The sequence below is a fragment of the Lepus europaeus genome, chromosome 16, assembly GCF_033115175.1.
Source record: "Lepus europaeus isolate LE1 chromosome 16, mLepTim1.pri, whole genome shotgun sequence".
NCBI lineage: Eukaryota > Metazoa > Chordata > Mammalia > Lagomorpha > Leporidae > Lepus > Lepus europaeus.
This window is the reverse complement of record NC_084842.1, coordinates 3,982,260-4,005,135: the sequence shown is the minus strand read 5'-3', so window position 1 is coordinate 4,005,135 and position 22,876 is coordinate 3,982,260. Positions and strand designations below refer to the sequence as shown.

The window sequence follows — 22,876 nt, the reverse complement described above, 5'->3', positions numbered from 1 at the left end:
CTGGCTGTTGTGGCCATCTTGGGGAGTGAACCAGTGAATGGAAGACCTCTCTTTCTCTCTGCCTCTTGTTCTCTCTCTGTGTAAACTCTGACTTTCAAATAAATAAATAAATAAAAATCTTTAAAAAAATAAAAGAGTATTCAGTTGACAAATAAGTATTTCACATCTTTGCCATATCTAAGATTTCAAAATGAAATATATATATAGGGTAATTACTAAATAGAACTAAGTAATATGCTTTATTCTACATTTTTTTGGTCTGAGAATCCTTAAAATTTATTCTCTTAGGAAATTTTAAGGATGTAGTATATTCTTATTAACTTTTGTAAATATGTGGTACAATAGACTCCTTAACTATTTTTATAAAATAATAAATTTTTACTTTCTTAAAAGATAAAATAAGCCACATGACAAAATGAAACACACTAGATTATAAGTGTTATATTTCTGTGGGTGGTACTGCTTTCAGAATACCTGTCATTTCATATCTTTATGAAAAAAGTAATGTGTTTCCCATATTGTTTTTATTTTATTTATAAAAACATTGTCAAGGGCCATTGTCAAGCTACCTACTATACCTGCATTTAGGAACACTAACTCCAAGACATAATCAGAAAATGGAAAACTTGAATTCTCAACCCACAATTATTTTCCACATCTTCTGAAACAAGAACACATCTTTGAAAGGGTTTTCAGGATGCCCTTCACTTATTGTTTTTTTGTATTTGCATCACATAAACAATATATTTTCATTTAATCCTCTTGGATTCTACTTTAAAGTTTCTTCCGCTGAGATGCAGTTTATTTATTTGAGATTCAAAGAGAAAGAGACATGCAGACAGGCATACTTTCCTTCCATTGTTTCATTCATTGACTACAGTAGTCAAGAGACCAAAGGTAATAGCTGAGAATACAATTCAGATTTCCCCCATGGGTAGCAAGGACCCACCAACTTGATCCTTTGATACTGCCTTCCAGGGTCCTCCTTAGCAGGAGCTGGAACTGGATGTCAAACCCAGTCACTTCAATTTGGGATGTGGATGTCCTGATGAGCATGATTAATGGCTAGGCCACGTGTCCACACCTACATTATTCTTTTAATATTGCATTGCTTGGACTGAGAAACCATGACCCTCAGATTCTTGGAACATGGAAATGATGCTTAGGTACGAAATGGCAGTGTGTGCCATTTCATTTCTGTCCTTCCTTTCTTTTTCAGATAACAGTTTTTAAAATGATTTCTTTATTTGAAAGGCGGAATTACACAAAGAGAGGTCTTCTATCTGGTGATTTACTCTCCAATTCACTGCAATGGTCAGAGCTGATTCAGGGCAAAGCCAAGAGCCTGGAGCTTCTTCCGGGTCTCTCATGTGGATGGCAGGTGCTCAAATACCTGGGTCATCTTCTGTTGATTTGTCAAAGCCATTAGCGGGGATATGGATTGGAAGTGGAGCAGCTACCACTCGAACCAGTGGCCATATGGGATGCCAGCATCATAGATGGCAGGTTTACCCACTACTTCACAATACATGTCCTGAGATAACATTTTTAATTACGATAATAGTCAAGGGCTTAATACTCCACTAAATAGAGATAAACAAGGGGAAAAAATCCATAGTTAAGTGTACACAGGGCTACAAAGAATAATCAAATGGTTATACGAGCTTGCAGATCATTAAAACTGTGATAGCATAACATTTTTAACCATAGGCTTGACAAAGATAAAACAAAGATTGACAAAATTATATGTAAAGCAGTATTGGTAAACAGGCATTACTTTTTTGTTTTTGAGGGTTTTTGTCTTTTAAATTTTAGCTCCCAAATATAAAGGAAAACATGTAGTATTTGTGTTTCTGTGTCCACCTTATTTCACTCAACATAATGTCTTCCAGTTGCATCCATTTTGAAGCAAATGGTAGAGTTTCATTGTTTTTGTAGCTGAGTAATATCCCATCATATATGTATACATAATTATTTTTATTATGTTCTTTTTTAATCGGATCACAGACCCTTGGTTGATTCCATATTTTCACTATTCCATAGTTTGCTTGATATAAACATTGTGGTGCAGGTATCTCTTTGATTCAATGTGTTCATGTTTTTGGGTATAGACACAGGAGTGGGATAGCTGGATTCTATTTCTATTCTTTTTGTGAAATCTCCATATAGTTTTCCACAGGGAATGCACTGCTTTACATTCCCAACAACAATATATAAGGTGTTCCCTTTCTCTACATCCTTGCCTGCATTTGTTACACTCTTTTGGATTTTTCCATTTGGCAGGGGTGTTGTGTAATTGTATTGTGATTTTCATTTGCACTATCCCTGGTGGCTGGTGATGTTGAGCATTTGTTCATATGTTTGTTTTACTTCTTTTCCCTTCTTTTGAAAACTGTCTGCTGAAGTCCTTTTCCCATTTCTTAAGTCCTTTTTTCCCCATTTCTTGGGGGTTGTTTTGCTGTTGAGTTTTTTTGAGTCTCTGATATATTCTGGGTATTAATCCTTTGTCTCCAGTGCCTTGGAGAGGTTCCCTCAATTTGCTTCCAGCAGCCATAGTCTTCAGGTCTTAAATTTAGGTCTTTGCCAATGGAACAGAATAGAAACACCAGAAATCAATCCAAACATCTACAGCCAACTTATATTTGATCAAAGATCCAAAACTAATCCCTGGAATAAGGACAGCCTATTCAATAAATGGTGCTGGGAAAATTGGATTTCCACGTGCAGAAGATTGAAGCGAGACCCATACCTTTCACCTCACACAAAAATTCACTCAACATGGATTAAAGACTTAAATCTACGACCTGAAACCATAATAGTATTAGAGAGCATTGGAGAAACCCTGCAAGATATAGGTACAGGCAAAGACTTCTTGGAAAAGACCCCAGGAGCACAGGCAGTCAAAACCAAAATTAACATTTGGGATTGCATCAAATTGAGAAGTTTCTGTACTGCAAAAGAAACAGGAAAGTGAAGAGACAACCGACAGAATGGGAAAAAATATTTGCAAACTATACTACAGATAAAGGGTTGATAACCAGAATCTACAAAGAAATCAAGAAAATCCACAACAACAGAACAAACAACCCACTGAAGAGATGGGCCAAGGACCTCAATAGACATTTTTCGAAAGAGGAAATCCAAATGGCCAACAGACACATGAAAAAATGTTCAAGATCACTAGCAATCAGAGATATGCAAATCAAAACCACAATGAGGTTTCACCTCACCCCGGTGAGAATGGCTCACATTCAGAAATCTAACAACAATAGATGCTGGAGAGGATGTGGGGAAAAAGGCACACTAACCCACTGTTGGTGGGAATGCAAACTGGTTAAGCCACTATGGAAGTCAGTCTGGAGATTCCTCAGAAACCTGAACATAACCCTACCATACAACCCAGCTATCCCACTCCTTGGAATTTACCCAAAGGAAATTAATTTGGCTAATAAAAAAGCCATCTGCACATTAATGTTTATTGCAGCTCAATTCACAATAGCTAAGACCTGGAACCAACCCAATGCCCATCAACAGCAGACTGGAAAAATAAATTATGGGATGTACTCCATAGAATACTATACAGCAGTAAGAAACAATGAAACCTGGTCATTTGCAACAAGATGGAGGAATCTGGAAAACATCATGCTGAGTGAATTAAGCCAGTCCCAAAGAGACAAAGATCATTTGTTTTCCCTGATCGCCGACTACTGAGCACCAAAGGGGAAACCTGTTAAGTGAAATGGACACCTGATCAGCTGTTGTCCTGACTGTTGATGTACAATGTAATACTTTATCCTTTTTAGTATTTGTTGTTGTTGTTGTTGTTGTTCTAGTACTAGTGGTTGATCTCTGTAATGAACACACAATTATTCTTAGGTGTTTAAATTTTAACTGAATAGTGAGCCCTGTTAAATATAAGAGTGGGAAAAAGAGAGGGAGGAGATGTACAATTCGGGACATGCTCAATCAGACTTGCCCCAAATGGTGGAGTTAGAAATGTGCCAGGGGATTCCAATAAAATCCCCTCAAGGTGGCATGTACCAATGCCATCTCACTAGTCCAAGTGATCAATTTCAGTTCAAAATTGATGGCTCTGATAGGTCTAAGAGTCAAAGGGATCAGACAAACAAGACAAGTGTCTGCTAATACTAACTGATAGAATCCAAAAGGGAGAGAAGGATCCAACATGGGAAGTGGGATACACAGCAGACTCATAGAATGGCAGATGTCCTAAACAACACTCTGGCCTCAGAATCAGCCCTTAAGGCATTCGGATCTGGCTCAAGAGCCCATGAGAGTATTGTAGGCATGGAAAGCCAAGATACCATGGAAAAGAAAAAAAGAAGAAGACCTAAATTAAAGATCTCTGTGAGTGAGATCCCAGTGGAAAGAACGGGGCCATCAAAGAAGGAGGTACCTTTCTCTGAAGGGAGGAGAGAACTTCCACTTTGACTATGACCCTATCGGAATAAGATCGAAGTCGGTGAACTCTAAAGGCTTCCATAGCCCTGGTAACTCATGACTAGAGCCTAGGGAGATTACTGACGCCATGAACAGGAGTGTCAAATTGTTAAGTCAGCAACAGAAGTCACTGTGTACTTACATCCCATGTGGGATCTGTCCTTAATGTGTTGTCTAATGTGCAGTGATGCTGTAACTAGTACTGAAACAGTATTTTTACACTTTGTGTTTCTGCATGGGTACAAACTGATTAGATCTTTACTAATTTTATACTGAATCGATCTTCTGTAAATAAAGATAATTGGAAATGGAAAAAAAAACACCTGGTGTTAAATTTGAAATGCCATAGAAAATTAATTTTTTAAAAAAATATTATATGGGATCTCTGTCTTTAATGTGCTATACACTCTTATTTAATGCTATAGCTAGTACTCCAAGAGTATTTTTTTTTCATTTTGTGTTGCTATATGGGAGTAAACTGTTGAAATCGTTATATATACTAAACTGATCTTCTGTATATAAAGAGAATTGAAAAAAAAAATTAGTTCTTTGTTCTATATCATGTTGATTTTTATATATGATGAATGGTAGTGGTCTACTTTCATTCTCCTAAATGTATATCCATTTTCTCCAGCACAATTTATTGAAGAGTTTGTCCTTATTTGAATGTATGTTTCCTGGATAGTATTATCAAATATCAGTTGTGTATAAGTTCATGGATTAATTTCTGGGCTTTCTAATCTGTCCATTGATTCCTATGTTGGTTATTACGTATGTACAATGCTGTTTTATCATTGGAGCTTTGTGGCCGGTGCCGTGCCTCAACAGGGTAATCGTCTGCCTAGTGGCGCCGGCACACCAGGTTCTAGTCCCGGTCGGGGCGCCGGATTCTATCCTGGTTGCCCCTCTTCCAGGCCAGCTCTCTGCTATGGCCTGGGAGTGCAGTGGAGGATTACCCAAGTGCTTGGGCCCTGCACCCCATGGGAGACCAGGAGAAGCACCTGGCTCCTGCCTTTGGATTAGTGTGGTGCGCCGGCCACAGCGCACCGGCCGTGGCGGCCATTGGAGGGTGAACCAATGGCAAAGGAAGACCTTTCTCTGTGTCTTTCTCTCTCTTACTGTCCACTCTACTGACAAAAAATAAAGATCATTAGAGCTTTATAGTATACTTTGAAGGCAGGTATTGTAATGCCTCTAGCTTGGTTGATTTTTGTTCAGGACTGATTTGGCTATCCTGGTCTTTGATGGTTGCATATAAATTTTAGGATTTCTTTTATCATTATATAAAGCATGTCAATGTTATTTTGATAGTGATTGCATTGAACCTGTAGATTACTTTGGAAAGGAGGAAGTCAAATTATGCCTGTTTGTAAGATGACATGATCATATATATAGGGGAACTAAAAGACTCCACTAGGAGACAATTGGAAATCATAAGACAGTTTGACAGTATTGCAGATTATAAAATCAGTGCACAAAAATCAATAGCATTTGTATACACAAATACTGCTATAGCTGAGAAAGAAATTGTAAGATCAGTATCCTTCACTATAGCTACAAAAATTAAATAGCTTGGGATAAATTTAACCAATGATGTGAAAAATCTGTACAATGAAAATTACAAAACATTAAGGAAAGAAATAGAAAAAGACACAAAAATGAAAAAAAAACTTTGGTTTGTGAATTGGAAGAATTAATATCATCAAAATATTCTTAAGTAATATAGAAATTTTGATGACATTGTTTCTTTCAATACATGAGAAATGTCTCTCCATTTTTTTGTAGCCTTGTCAGTTTGTTTCTTCAAAGCTTTGTAATTTTCACTGTAGAGATCTTTCACTTCTTTTGTTAAAATTATTCTTAAATATTTTATTTCTGTTGTTGGCTACTTTGAATTGGATCTCTTATTTTCTCTTTCAGTGAGTTAACAATTAGCATACACAATGCTGCAATTTGTATATTTGTTTTGTAACCTGCAACTTTATTGAATTTGCTTACAATTTTTACAGGATTTTATTGTATATATATATAGCACAATGTATATATATCTTATATATATATACACACATATATATATAGGCTTTTCAATATAGAACATCATGTTATTTGCAAACATGGAGACTTTGATTTACTAATTTCTGACTTTATGCTGTTTATTTATTTGATTTCCCTAATTCCTTTTCTAATACTTCTGTCTCATATTGAATATGTGGCAAAAGTGCTTATCTTATTTTGTTCCATATCTCACGAGAAATGTTTACAACTTCACCCCATTCAATTATTTGGATTTTGTCTTGTTATATATAGCCTTTATTATTTTGAGGCGTGTTCCTTCTATACCTAACTTGTGGAAGGTTTTTATCATCAAGGGATGTTAAAATTAGGAAACTCTTTCTCTGTATATATTGCAGTGACCTATGGTTTTTGTTTTTCATTCTGTTGATGTGATTTGTGTTTTTATTGAGTTCTGAGTGTTGAACAGGACAAATTCCACTCGTTCATTAAAAATGATCTTTTTGATGTGGTTTTAGAGTTGGTTTGTTAATATTTTGTCGAGAATCTTTGTATCTGCCTATCAAGTTTATAAATCTATAGTTTTGTTTTTTGTTTTGTGTGTCTGTTCCGTTTTGGTATCAGAGTGATGTGAGCCTCATAAAGATTTTGGGAGAGTTCCATCCTGTTCAATGTTTTAGAATGGTTTGAAAAATATTGGAGTTAATTATTCTGTAACCTTTTTGAAGAATTCATGAGCAAATTCTTCACAGATTTTCTGGAATGTTAGGGTGGAGGGTTCTAAAGATGTCTGTGTGTGTGTGTGCACATGTGTATGTCATCTGTGCTTTGTACAATTTTGAGAATATGGATCTGCATTCAGAATGCTCAAGTGCAAGTCCTTCAGTACATCTCCTTAATTGTTCTGCCTTGAGAGATTTACATACACTGCCTATCTGATGTTTTATTTCTTTAATAGGGATAAAAATATCAATATCACTGGTTGCTATGACAATTAAATGGACTAATTCATGTAATGTTTTGGGAATAGTGTCATATGAGACTGAGCTTAGATTCATACTCAGACATGAAATGATAGTATTTAGTTGTGATACAATAAAATTACTCCTATGAAAAACTGTTTAGTCGTTCTATGTGGGAATCACAATTTTTGATTCACAAATAAAAATATTTTGTTGTCATTCAATAAAATTTTTTGGATCAAAGGCTTTGGTAACCATAACCAAATGTGATGAATGCAGTAAAGACATCAAAATCTTGTATTTCTTGCATGTCTTAGAAAATCAAACATATTTAAAGCAATTTTTAAATAATATCATCATACTTTGGAAGGGTATGTGGAATGATTGCACTTCAACTTACATCCGATTAGGATTTTATGAACTACATATTTAATTCATCAGAAATTTTCAAATTTAAATTGTTCATTACAGTGATTAATTTTATTTATTTATTTAGTTATAGGGATTATCCAGATTATGTGGGTGCAGTGTTTTCTGGAAAAATATGTGCTCCTCGTTATTCTGCAGGAGTGGCAGTGGTACGTAATCACTTAATGTTATATTAATAACTGTAATTGGAATTTAAAGTGGGAATAAAAATACACTGATAAAATAAATACACATATATTCTTGAATATGTGGAATAACACATGGAAATTTCTGAAGCTCCAGATTTTTGCTTACAGACAAAAAATTGGGGAAATACTCTTACAGATACAATAGCTAAACAAAAACTGCAATAAATATCCTTAAGGAGTTTCCAACACCTGAAATATAGTATATAAAAACTTTTATGTGTATATCAAATGTTTATATTTCTTATAAATGTCCTAAAATAATTGAAAGATAATGTAACTGTATGAGCCATTCTTCCATCCTGCAAATGCTAATAAAACAAATTTAACTAGCACATGTTTTAAATTACAAAGTAATTTATAGTAGTTATATGAAATATGTTAAGTGCATATTGAAGCAGATAGGAAAGTTCATGTAATCTAGCATACTACCACTGCAGTGGGGATAATCACCACTAAAATTTTGAATGATAAATGTGTGTACATCAAAATTTTATGGGAAGGTTGAATTGAGAGGAATTTTTGGTGAAAAACATTTCAGATCTTTGCCGAGGTTTTTGTTTGTTTTTCAAAGATTTATTCATTTATTTGAAACACAGAATTACAGAGAGGCAGAGAGAGAGAGAGAGAGAGAGAGAGAGGACTTCCATCTGCTGGTTCACTCCCCAGGTGGCTGCAACAGCCACAGCTGGGCTGATCCGAAGCCAAGAGCTGGGAGCATTTTCCGAGTCTCCCATATGGATGCAGGGGCCAAGGACCTGAGCCAACTTCCACCTCTTTCCCAGAGCACAGCAGAGAGCTGGATTGGAAGTGGAGCAGCCAGGAATTGAATCAGTGCCCACATGGGATGCCGGCAAGGCAGGTGATGGCCTCAACTGCTACGCCACAGCACCGGCCCCGCAAGGTTTTTTTGCTATATGTTTTCCATGAACTTTTTACAGAAATGTTTTGCATGGCTTTTTAATTTTCTTCCAATAAAATAAACTTATCTTTAATTCCATTTTGACTAACTTTTTGAAGTACTTCATATCTTCTACTTTGTGTCTTTAAAAATCTATTGCTGTGATGCTGTCTTTAAATAAATTCATGTTTCTGCAAAATGAGATTTTGCAACATGTGGGGAGCTGGCCCCCACAACCTCTGTCTCCTTCCTGCCTGCCTAGCCCTGCCTGTAGACTGATGTGAAGTAAAACAACCAAACGTTCCCACCATTCCAATGTGTGCAAACAGAGAGGCTATCAAAAGGACAGTACATACCCTCAAGGACACTCTCTAAAACAGGGGGCTGCGGTATGTGATATGCCGTGGAAGCCTCGGTCTCTCTCTCCCTAACTGCCTCATTGACCACTTGCTCCTACACTGTTCTTAGGGTGGACCGGTAGTCAACGATGGGTAAGCACTTGCAGGCTTCTCTAGCAACCTAAGACAGAGGACAGGACATGCTTCCTGTATCCTTGATGACGGGTAAGCAGAGTAAGTGCTGTGGGGCACCTAAGACAGGCACAAGTACACGCCGTTCAGCGTTTAACACGAGGGACTTGTGGGGGATGGATCCTCCCCCGCGGCCCTCTGGACTGTAGACACCAGTTACCATAAACACCAGGCCATTCTTGTATAAACAAGAAGGGGGAGATGTCGGGGCTAGTGGCCCTGGCCCGACATGAGATACAGCAGGCTGAGGCTGTCCCTTATCTAATCCTGTTTCCTGTGCTTATTGTTCTGAAGGCACAAGACTTTTCTTCCTACATTCCTGCAGGCAGGATGTGACTTCTGATGAAGGTGTATGATGTCCTTTGCTCTATCAGCAGAGCTTGTACCCTGATCTTTGCTACCTTGTAAACTTGCTTTGTTCCTGTGCTATGCATGATTGCACACAATGAATGTTATCTGTATGGGGCCTGGGGTATATATTCTTGTCTTTCTGTGTGCTCGATGCTGGAGGTTGAAGAGTTTCCCCAGGGAGACGGCCTCCAGTCCCTCATCGCCGGGCCCCCTACCTTGGCCTGGAACGTGATGAGGCAATAAACGTGGTGATGAATTGACTGAGTGCTGCGTCTCCGTGTGGTTTGTCGGGTGGACTCTGACAGCAAGACATTTCTTATTTCTAATACTTAACTTTTTATTACAAAATTAATGCATGGGCATGCTATAATTTTATGTGATTGACATACAAAGCAAGTACTGATTGCAAAGCTCTTCCTTTATCCCTTTCATGTAGTCCTATTTAAGATTTAAGTATATACATTTAAAGTTCTCTATTTAATTTATTTATATAAAAATACATATGCACTTATTTCAACCCCTATTTTGATTTATAAATTTTTAACCATACTGGTAATACTACCTATGTGTAATTGTTACATTATTGCATGTGTATTATTTTCTTTTTCTCTCTATTATTTTTAAAGATTTATTTATTATTTTAAAGGTAAAGTTACAGAGAGGCAGAGGCTGAGAGAGAGAGAGAGAGAGAGAGAGAGAGAGGTCTTCTATCCACTGGTCTACTTCCTAAATGACTGCAATGGCTGGAGCTAGGTTGATCTGAAGCCACGAGCCAGGAAATTCCTCAGGGCTCCCCATGTGGATGCAGGGGCCCAAGGACTTGGACCATCTTCTGTTTTCCCGGGCCATTGCAGAGAGCAGGATCAGAAGTGGAGCAGCTGGGACGTAAATTGGTGCCCATATGGGATGCAGCTTTACTTGCTATGCCACAGCGCCTGCCCTGTATATGTATTATTTTCTATTTTGAAATCCGTGCATATGTTTTTTTCTTCTTTTTTAAAATAACATATTTTATTTTTTTATGGAGGGAAGTGTTCTATGGACAAATCAGTAAAACTGCTTCCCTGCACTTTGATTCAATGTTTGCAGATGGAATAAAAAAAAAACTTTAGTGTGCCCTCCTATCCAATGTTATGGCTTCTTTGTCATGTTTAAATTTGTGTTTTGGGCTGGCCCTGTGGCACAGTGGATAAAGCCACCACCTGCAGTGCCGTCATCCTATATGGGTGCTGGTTTGAGCCCCAGCTGCTCCACTCCCAACCCAGCTCTCTGCTATGCCTAGGAAAGCAGTAGAAGATGGCCCAAGTCCATGGGCCCCTGCACCTGTGTGGAAAGATGCAGAGGAGGCTCCTGGCTCCTGGTTTCAGATCAGCCCACCTGTGACCATTGCAACCACCTGGGGAGTGAACCAGAGATGGAAGACCTCTCTCTCTCTCTGCCTCTCCTCTCTCTATGTAACTCTGACTTTCAAATGAATAAACAAATCTTTTTAAAAAATTGGGTTCAAGAGCTTCCATGTCTGCCAATGACAATATCCATGTTAAACAGTGACTAGGCCTTGCAAAATGTTTCACCGCTTTTTGTCTGGAGTCTGCAAAGCAATGTTTTTGGGGATGGAATTAGTTTAGGATACAGGATATGTTCTGTGTGCACAGGATGAAATATTTAAATGTAGTCATTGGGAAAAGGCACAGCACAGATGCCTTCACTGCATTACTTTTTTCCCCTTTCTGTGTGTACAGCATTTCAGAAAACTTGGGAAATTATAATTAAATTATAGATTTATTTTTTTCCTTTGATTACTGTGTAGAGCTTATTCCTATTTTCCTGCTGTACTATGGTTTTTTCACTTAATATTTGCTCAGACTTTATTTTCTTGCACTGTAATTCCTTTTGTGTTTTTTTTTGCTTTTTTCTTTATAAGAAGGGAACAACTTTCATGTATCTTAATATATACAGTTTTAAGTCCATAATGTTACATATTTTTCATGAAACTTCTTCATAACTTTAAACAAATTCTTTTTAAAAAAGCTTAATTTACTTATTTATTTTAAAATCAAAGTTACAGAGAGAGGGAGAGACAGAAAAGATATCCTCCATTTGCTGATTCACTCTCCAAATGGTTGCCACTCCCAGGCCTCGGCTAGGCCCAAGCCAGGATCCTGGACCTTGATCTGAGCCTTCTGTATGGGTGGCATGGTTCCAAGTACTTGGGCCATTTTCTGCAGTCTTTGCCGGTGAAGTAGCTTCAATGCTGGCCACTTTTCATGAACTTTTATATACGGATTTCAAAAGTTTTTGCACCAAAATAAAATTATATTTTAATTATACTTTATTTGAACTTTGGTTGTATCTTTGAAGTATCTGTAGGTGTATCATAGCTGTACATGTCTTATATTTGTCATCAAATTTTATTAAATTAGTCTATAAGACTTTTGTACTTTGAAATGGGTTAATATAAATACACAGTATTATTTTATAAGATACTAGGGGATGAAAGGAAACGGAAGTAATATAAAATATAACTGGTATAACCCTGCATTCATCTGTGGTTGTGAACAACTTAACTGCCTCTTTTGAGCACCCATATTCTATACTCCTCATTCTATGGACCTAAGCTTGGTGAAGTTATTTGCTTGTTGATCTTTACCTCATTCATCCAGGATATGACTCTTTGATAGTCTTGTCTTTGTTGGGTTGCCATGATTTTGTATTGGCCAACATTTTCTCTTTGAACCTACTCTGTAGCAACAAATTTCCTAGCAACTCAGTATCTTATCCCATGCAGTGACCCTCATCCATCCCAGCTTGTCTGTTCATTGGCATTAAGAGCGTAACAGTGGCTGTGGGAAACTGTGACATGTAATGGGACTATAATGATGTTCCTCGTGAAAGCATTATTTACATAGATACAACTACTCAGTTGCTCTGAACTCAAGGTCCACGAAACAGAAAATGAAATTTCTTTCAGTTGGTTATTGAGTCACTACCTGTTGTATTCTCAGACTTAAAGCCTACTATCTGCTGGGGAGATGGTGCCAAGTTTTGGTTGCTGCTTCAGGATATGTTAAAAATAATTAATTAATTAATACACAGTTATTCTTAAGTGTTGAAATTTAACTGAAAAGTGATCCCTGTTAAAGATAAGAGTGGGAATAAGAGAGGGAAGATATGTACAATTTGGGACATGCTCAAGCTGACGTGTCCCAAATGGTAGCATTAGAAACATACCAGGATTCCAATTCAATCCCATCAATGTTGCATGTACTAATGCCATCTCACTAGTCCATTTGATCAATTTCTGATCACAATTGGTCATAATGATAGGAATAAGCATCAAAGGGATCATATAAACAAGACCAGTGTCTGAAAATACTAACCGATATAACAAAAAAGGGAGAGAACGATCCAACATGGGAAGCAGGATACACAGCAGACTCATAGAATGGCAGATGTCCTAAACAACACTCTGGCCTCAGAATCAGCCCTTAAGTCATTTGGATCCAGCTCAAAAGCCCATAAGAGTATTTCAGGCACGGAAAGCCAAGACACTCTGTGAAAAAAAAAAAATGACTTAAATGAAAGATCTCTGCGAATGAGATCCCAGTGGAAATATCAGGTCGTCAAAGAAGGAGGTACCTTTCTCTGAAGGGAGGAGAGAACTTCTACTTTGATTATGACCATGTCTAACTATGATAAGAGTCGGTGAACTCCAGAGGCTTCCATAGCTTTGGTGACTCATGACAAGAGCCTAGGGTGATTACTGATGCCATAAACAAGAGTGTCAATTTGTTAAATCAACAACAGGAGTCACTGTGCACTTACTCCTCGTGTAAGATCTCTTCCTTAATGTGCTATACATTGTGATTTAATGCTATAACTAGTACTCAAACAGTATTTTTCACTTTGTGTTTCTATGTGGGTGCAAACTGTTGAAATCTTTACTTAATATATACTAAACTGATCTTCTGTATATAAAGAGAATTAAAAATGAATCTTGATGTGAATGGAAGGGGAGAGGGAGCGGGAAAGGGGAGGGTTGTGGATGGGAGGGAAGTTATGGGGGGGGGGGAAGCCACTGTAATCCAAAAGATGTACTTTGGAAATTTATATTCATTAAATAAAAGTTAAAAAAAAATTTTTTAAAATTAATTTCGGCCGGCACCACGGCTCACTAGGCTTGTCCTCCACCTGCGGCGCCAGTACTCTGGGTTCTCATCCCAGTCAGGGCACCAGTTCTGTCCCAGTTGCTCCTCTTCCAGTCCAGCTCTCTGATGTGGCCCAGGAAGGCAGTGGAGGATGGCCCAAGTACTTGGGCCCTTGTACCCGCATGGGAGACCAGGAGTAAGCACCTGGCTCCTGGCTTTGGATTGGCACAGTGCGCCAGCCATAGCAGCCATTTTGGGGGTGAACCAATGGAAGGAAAACCTTTCTCTCTCTCTCACTGTCTTTCTCTGCCTGTCAAAAAAAAAAGAAAAAAAAGAAAAAAACATAATTAATGTCATCTTTTCCACTCTTCAAGTTGTTGTCTCTCATAGGTGGTGCCACAGTTCTCTTTAGGAAGCTGTTATACCATTCTGTGTACCAGAAGCGTCTGGGTTATGCGCCATGCGATAAGTAAATCTTACTATATTCTGTAAGTACTGTGCCATAGAATGTTCTCCTGATCATAAGTGATATACTATGATGATTTAGAAGATATTCTGTAAGTACAGGAATGTGTTGAAGGGATAAATAGCATGAACAAGCAAACAATTTCATATCTGGTTTATGTGAGGCCAAACCATTGCTCCTTTGATGGGTGTGTTGTTCAGTGCAATACACCTATTTTCTATTGGTTGACTAATCCAATCAACACAGCATTGTGCTAAAATGAGGGCTCATCATTAGCCTCTACTGATGGAGAGTAGGGTGTACAGTAAGTCAAATAAGCTTTCGTCAGTTGAAGATATTGAGCTCATGCAAATCCTCATATCTGTGCAGCTGTGCTTACTTGTACAATGGACTTCTGAGAAATCTCTGAAGTGGCTGGAAAAGACAAGTGTAGCTGACATCCAGTGAACAAATTCTGTCAACCTGATTTTCAAGCATCTTCTCTATAGTTGAAATGTTTTTGGAATTGGAGGGGTTTTTTTCAGTCTGTCTTCATTCACAGAACTCCATTTTCATATGTTTCCCTTAGGTTTCCTTCTCATCAGCAAGTCTTGTTTTCAATTTTCTGCTTCATTTCAAAATTCTGATTCAGCCCAGTATTAGGAACCCATGAATCAGTCATACTTTAGACCATCTCCTTTTTTGAGCACAATGAATTACAAGAAGTACTACAGGAATTTGCCTACTTTGTTTTTGAATTAGGTTTTGATGCCCACTTCTACTGCTGCTAACATATCTTGCTTAATCAATCAAACCAGGCTCAACTTTACCCTACTCTTCAAACAATTAAAGTTTATTCACTGTCATGATGAGTAACTGAGTTGGACAACTAAGGAAACATTAATACCATGGGACACCTGCTTGCATAGTTTTTTGGTTCTTTCTAGACCTAGTTCTGTGAATCCGTAAATTTATGATTTTTGGATTAGAAAACAGACTTTATAGTGAGTCACCCACTGTTTTGTATTGAATGTGGAGATTATTTTGAGTAACATGGCCATGTTAATAATATTAGTTCTTCTATTCCATGAACATAGGAGTTCATTTAATTTTTTATCTTTACGTAAGTGTTCTTTAATTTTCATTGTAAACACCTTTTACATTCTTGGATAAAGTTATTCTAAGGTATTTTTTAGCAACTCTGAATCAGATTACTATTTCTCAGTGACTTCATTCATTTTTGGTGTGTAGCAGTGTTATTTATTGTGTGTTGATTTTTATATTCTGTGACTTTACTGAATTTATTGAATTCACTTGTCAGTACCAATAGTCTCTTGGTATATTCATTAAGTTTCTCTTTCTCTCTCTCTCTATATAGAATTATATCTTTTTTTTGACAGGCAGAGTGGACAGTAGAGGGAGACAGAGAGAAAGGTCTTCCTTTTAGCCGTTGGTTCATCCTCCAATGGCCACCGCGGTAGGCGCGCTGCGGCCGGCGCACCGCGCTGTTACGATGGCAGGAGCCAGGTGCTTATCCTGGTCTCCCATGGGGTGCAGGGCCCAAGAACGTGGGCCATCCTCCACTGCACTCCCTGGCCACAGCAGAGAGCTGGCCTGGAAGAGGGGCAACTGGGACAGGATCGGTGCCCCGACCGGGACTAGAACCCGGTGTGCCGGCGCCGCAAGGCGGAGGATTAGCCTGTTAAGCCACAGCGCCGGCCTAGAATTTTATCTTTTTTAAAACTTTTATTTAATGAATATAAATTTCCAAAGTACAGCTTATGGATTACAATGGCTTCCCCTCCCATAATTCCCTCCCACCCGCAAACCCTCCCCTTTCCCGCTCCCTCTCCCCGTCCCTTCACATCAAGATTCATTTTCAATTCTCTTTATATACAGAAGATCAGCTTGGTATATATTAATTAAGATTTCAACAGTTTGCCCCCACATAGCAACACAAAGTGAAAAAATACTGTTGGAGTACTAGTTATAGCATTAAATAACAGTGTACAGCACATTAAAGACAGAGATCCTACATGATATTTTTAAAAAATTGATTAATTTTGTATGCAATTTCCAATTTAACACCAGGTTTTTTTTTCATTTTCAATTATCTTTATATAGTGATGCTATAACTAGTACTAAAACAGTATTTTTACACTTTGTGTGTCTGTGTGGGTGCAAACTGATGAAATCTTTACTTAGCATATAGAATTATATCTTCTAAAATACAGAGATAATTTCACTCTTTTTTTTCCAATCTATATACATTTTGCTTGATTCACTTATCAAGGAGCACTAGCTAAATCTTTCCAAAATATATTGACTAAGCATGGTGAGAGTGTGACATCAACATAGTAAGTGCATTAATAAGTAGGGAAGTCACATATTTTGATTTGCATAGCACAACACACTGGGTAAACTGACCACCCAGAGCTCCCAGAGTACCTCTGGTGCTCCTCACAATATTTCTTAGTCATAGAAGGCGGATTTGCACAGAGCACACAGGGATGGGGCCTCTGACCTGGGAGGGGCAGTTCTCCAAGGGCAAGTAGGCTCTCATCATGTGGAAAATGGAGTCTGTTTCAAACAGACAGAGTCTGGACTCCTTGTGTGAGCAAAGCCTCAGTGCCCAACTAGTGCAAGGCTGGCTGGGAGAATTCTGGCAGCAGAGAGTTCTCAGGCAGTGGGTCAACCCAGAGCTTCTACTCTGCCACTCTCAGAGAGTCACCAGGCCTCTTCAATCTATGGTCTATATACACTCTTGGCAGTCAGGGTAGAGCCGATGAAGTCCTAAGGAGGGGCAGTGCAGGCCATGCCTCATTCTTGTGAAGTCCATGCAGAGCTCTTGCGATCAGTGTAGTTCTTGCTTATTTCTTGTTAATATTATGGTAAGGCTATTTAATCTCTGCTCCTAACAGAGTAGAATATTGGTCTGATGCCAGATCTACCAGGAAATGTTTTCATTTTTTCTGCATTCCTTAAAATGTTGTTTTTTTTCGTCATGTGTAGACTTTACTATATTGAGGTATATACCTCTTATATATAGTTGTTCAGGTTTTCTTTTTTAATCATAAATGCATCTTGAATGTTATTGAATGTTTTCCTCCATCTATTGAAACGATCATATGATTTTATCCTTTCTGTTGATGGGAGATAGTAAGCATATTGATTTGCCTATGTTGAGCCATCCTTGCATCCCCGTGATCATGATATATGATCTTTTGATATGTGGTTAGATTCCATTTTCTAGTATTTTATTTTATTGAGAGTTTTTATACTTAAGTTCACCATGGATACTGATCTATAGTAGGTTTTCTTGTCATGTCTTTGATTTGATATCAGAGTAACGTTGGCCTCAACGAATGGATTTGGAGGAATTCTCTCTTTTCAATATTTAATGGCACAGTTTGAGAATAATTGATGCTAGTTATTTCTTAAAAGCTTAGTAGAATTCAGTCATTAATCTATCTAATCTTAACCTCTTTGTGAGAGATTTCTTAGCACAATTTCAGTCTGCTTACTTGTTATTGATCTACTCAGGTTTTTTAAATGTCCTCTTGATTCAATTTTGATAATTTGGTTTTATGCATTTCTTCTATGTTTTCTAGTTTTGTGGCATAGAGTTACTTATAATGTCCAACAAAGCTCCTTTATATTTCTATAGTATCAGTTGAAAAAAATCCTTTTTTAAATCTCTGCTTTTACTCATTTAAAGCCTCTCTTTTTTTCTTATTTTGGTAAAGCTTTATTTTATGGAACATTCTCTGGGACAGAACACATATGAAGCCACAAAACAAGTCTTGACATGTGAAGAAATGGAAATTATATCATGTATTAATCTTGACCTCAATGGAATTAAGCTGCGAGTGAACAACAGAAGAAGAGTTGGTGTTGTGAACCAAGGGGTTATACAGCTACTTGGCAGTGCAAGCATCCTGTGTGATCACTGGTTCCAAATCCAGCTGTTCTAGTCTGATCTAGCCCCCAGCCAATTTGGCTGAGAAGGCAGCAGAAGACACCCAAGCACTTGGACCTCTGCCACCACGTGGCAGACCAGAATAGAGTTTCTAACTTCTGGCTTCAGCGTGGCTGAACTCTAGATCTTGTTGCCTTGTAGGATTTATAAGTGGATGGAAGATCCCTCTCTCTCGCTGTCTCTCCCTCTATCTGTAACTCTACTTTCAAATAAATGGATAAATAAATCTTATAAAACAAACAGAAAACAGTGAAAGAACATTTGGAAGTTATATAAATACATGAAAACTGTACAATATCATCATGAATAGACAAGGGATCTTTTGAAGAAACTAAAAGGAAAGATCTAAAAATCCTTGAAGCTAATTAAAATGCAAACAGAAAATACCAACCCTTACAGAGTACAGTAATAGCAGCACTAAGTATGTAGTAAATAAATAACCTAACAATGCATCTGAACGACTAGAGAAACAAAAACAAATCAAACTCAAAGTTAATAGAAGGAAAGAAATAATAAATATAGAGTAGAAACAGACAAAATAGAATCTAATGAAATAAAATAAAGAATCCATGAAGTAAAGAATTGGTTCTTTAAACAGAAAAACAAAATAGTTATTTTTTTTTATTTTTAATTTTTTTTTTAATTTTTTTTTTTTTGACAGGCAGAGTGGACAGTGAGAGAGACAGAGAGAAAGGTCTTCCTTTTGCCGTTGGTTCACCCTCCAATGGCCGCCGCGGTAGCGCGCTGCGGCCGGCGCACCGCACTGATCCGATGGCAGGAGCCAGGTGTTTATCCTGGTCTCCCATGGGGTGCAGGGCCCAAGGGCTTGGGCCATCCTCCACTGCACTCCCTGGCCACAGCAGAAAGCTGGCCTGGAAGAGGGGCAACCGGGATAGGATCGGTGCCCCGACCGGGACTAGAACCCGGTGTGCCGGCGCCGCTAGGCGGAGGATTAGCCTATTGAGCCGCGGCGCCGGCCAAAATAGTTATTTTTAACACAGAAATTCTTACGTTACTCAGAGCTTCCTCCCCTGCCAAGGACAATACACATATGTTTGTTCATGTTCCCTCAATTGTTCCCATCCCAAGTTTTAGATTCTGTTGCTTTTCCTACCAAATTTTTTTGATCAGGCAAGGTCTTCAGCTAAGTCAATCCACAACAACAGAAGATGAGTTATTTCAGTGCTGCTGCAGAGACATTCTGATTACCTGTTTGCATTTTCCCTTGCTCACTAACAGCTTTCTCACTGTGCTTTTCATTGTGTATGTGCTTGTGTGTATGTGTGTGTTAGGGCTGTCATAAGAAGATAATTGACCCTCAAATCTTTGTTATTGATATTTGTAACATGGCAAATATGTTCCTCAATCTTCCTGAGAATTTGGCCTCCACCTTCTCCTTATTCTATGTTGGCTGATTTTCTCCTTGAAAAGGAAGTTACTTGTGCACCCATGAGAAATGTAATCTGTGAATGATGCCTATGGTCTGTTCTCTGTGGCTTCTCTAATACAAGGCATTGCAAAATGAGGGTCCCAGTAGGAAGCAACAATGCACTTAAACTAGATTATTCGATTATGTAGCTACTTAATCAGCTGGGAGGAGAGTACATGAATTATTCTAAATGAATTTCAGAATTATTGTAATAAATTTGGTAAATTGAAAACTATAGTCCATATAACCAAAAGGCTATTGACATTTTTCTTACTCAAATAATGCTCTTTTGCAGTTTTGGCAGCTTCCTTAAATTTGCTAGATGTTCTTTTTTGAAATTATGACAAATCATGGCTTAATCTCAATATGCTTATATCTTAGTGAAATTTTGTAAGGGGAGCTTCAGCATCTTAAGCATCCAAGGAGCATTTATCTCCATCTTAAATGTTGTTAAAAAGCAAAAATATTCAGAATTAGAAAAAATATTTTTACTACAACTTAATGAATTGCCTTCGCTTGAATCTTCTTTGCTGTTGTTGTAGTATCCCAAGGAGATGACTTTGGAGGAGTTTTCAGTTGTTGTATCCCAGATGCTGGCACTCAGTCTGGGGATATCATTTGATGATCCAAAAAAATGTCACTGCCCAGAAGCCATCTGTATAATGAATCCACAAGCTATGTAAGTTTTTTAGTATATACTTTAGTAAGCTTTTAAGGTATTTATTTATTTGTCATGTTTATTTTGTTTTAGATATTTGCAGTGAAAAAACTCAGTATTCACTTGTAGCATAAGCTAACTGTCAATGGAACAATTAATGAGAAAACCTAGACATGTAAGTTACAATGTTAAGTGTATGGAGCAAAGTGTACCACTAAAGACACTCAAGGAGATCAAATCAAATGTTCAGTATATGTTTCCTGGGCATTTTCCTTATGATGTATATTTGATGAAAGCACTGAATAAAGATATTTATTTATTTATTTATTTATTTTTAACTTTTATTTAATGCATATACATTTCCAAAGTACAGCTTATGGATTACAATGGCTTTCCCCCTCATAACTTCCCTCCCACTCACAACCCTCCCCTTTCCCGCTCCCTCCCCCCTTCCATTCAATTAAGATTCATTTTTAATTCTCTAAATAAAGATATTTAAAAATATGTCAGGAGGGCATAACAAGTTGTCTTTTTAAAATATTTATTTATTTGAAAGTCAGAGTTACACAGAGAGAGAAGGAGAGACACAGAGAGAGAGAGAGTTCTTCCATCTGCTAGTTCGCTCCCCAGATGGCCACAATGGCCAGAACTGTGCCGATTCAAAGCCAGGAGCCAGGAGCCTCTTCTGGGTCTTCTATGTGGGTGCAGGGGCCCAATGACTTGGGCTGTCCTCTACTGCTTTCCCAGGCCATAGCAGAGAGCTGGATTGGAAGTGGACTTGAACCGGCACCCATATGGGATAATGGAACTGTTGGTGGCAGCTTTACCGGCTATACCACAGTGCCAGCACCACAAGTTATCTTTAATTCAGACAATTTTTTCTGTTGCTTTAGAGTAGTTTAATGTTGTGGAAAAACCTGAAAACCCGCAAAGAAGAGAAACTCTAGTTGTAGACCACTATCAGATATATAGTATTTGTGTGGCTTTGGACAATTTACTTACTTTGCTTAGATTACTTTTCTTATTTTTCATTGGAAATGATAGTTTCTATACTCTTACTTCCAAAGGTTATGTAAGAATAAAAAGAGAAATTAATAAAACTGTATAGTTCTATATGTGTATGGTTTGTAAATTTAACCATTGTGCTCACTCAATGTAAGTTATCACACAAGAGCTACCACATGTTCCTTTAGTATTCTATGTTTTTTCTCTTATTGAATAATGTCCTTTGATAGTTATTACCGATTCATCACTGAAGAACTGTTAAAAGCTGAAAGTGAGAATAAAGCCGGATCTTTTCATAGTAACATCTAAACACCACTGAATGTGTTCACGCTCATTTTCTAAAAATAGAACAAATTCAAACACACATATGTATATGTACACATATAATTATATCAAAATTTGCAATAATAAGAATGATCAGATACACACATACCCATAGATGCTTATATAATGAATATATACTTTCCATATAGATACATAAATGGAAAAGTACACACTCATGTACACACTTGTGCACACAAACACAAGTGTATGTAAAAATTTTGTGGAACATGAAATTACAAGGTAAATTTATGTTTTGTGCAAAATTTAAATTCATGCATATGAGAATTCTTCAGAAAGTTCATGAGAAATGTATATAAAGAAAAAGCCATGCATGTGTTTCAAACAAAATAAACTTTTTGGTAAATCCATTTTAATGAACTTTTTGAAGAAATCCTCATATAGTTATGAAAATTATGACTATAATAATATTCTCAAAAATATAAAAGATTACTATTTTGATTGGGATTGCACTGGGTCTGTAAGTTCCTTTTGATTGGGTAGTATGGGCTAAATTTAATGATGTTAATTCTTCCAATCCATGAACATGGAAGATTTTTTTCCATTTTGTGTCTACTTCTATCTATTTCTTTAACGTTTTCTAATTTTCACTGTAGAGATTTTTGCTTGAATAAATTTTTCCCAGGATAGTTACATATTTTGTAGCTATTGTGAATAAGAAAAAATCTTAGAAGTTTTCTTCTGAGACATGCTCTTGTTTATGTATGTGAATGCTGTAAATTTTCGAGTGTTGATTTTGCATCTTGCAACTTTGCCAAACTCTCTCATGAGTTCCGATAATGTCTTAGTAGAATTTTTGGGTTCCCCTATATGTTGGGTCATTTCACCTGCAAATAGGGATAATTTGACTTCCTCCTTTGCCATATGTATCTCTTTGATTACTTTTTCTTGTCTAATGGCCCTGACTAAAACTTGCAGAACTATATTGAATAGTAATCAATTTACAGATTCAATATGATCCCAACTGAAATTCCAAAGATGTTGTTCTCAGTTCTGGAAAAAAAGACCATAGAATTCATATAAAATCATAAGAGACTG

The 22,876-nt window shown here is 37.4% G+C and overlaps 1 protein-coding gene across 1 annotated transcript in view; it reads left to right on the top strand.

Annotated features, from left to right (window-relative positions):
* LOC133775471 (disintegrin and metalloproteinase domain-containing protein 32-like) overlaps positions 1 to 22,876 on the top strand; it is a 140,111-nt gene that overhangs the window by 52,475 nt on the left and 64,760 nt on the right. Inside the window, exons 9-10 of the mRNA XM_062213812.1 lie at positions 7,933 to 8,014; positions 20,376 to 20,512. Coding sequence (XP_062069796.1) covers positions 7,933 to 8,014; positions 20,376 to 20,512 — 219 coding nt within the window. The remainder of the gene's footprint in view (positions 1 to 7,932; positions 8,015 to 20,375; positions 20,513 to 22,876) is intronic.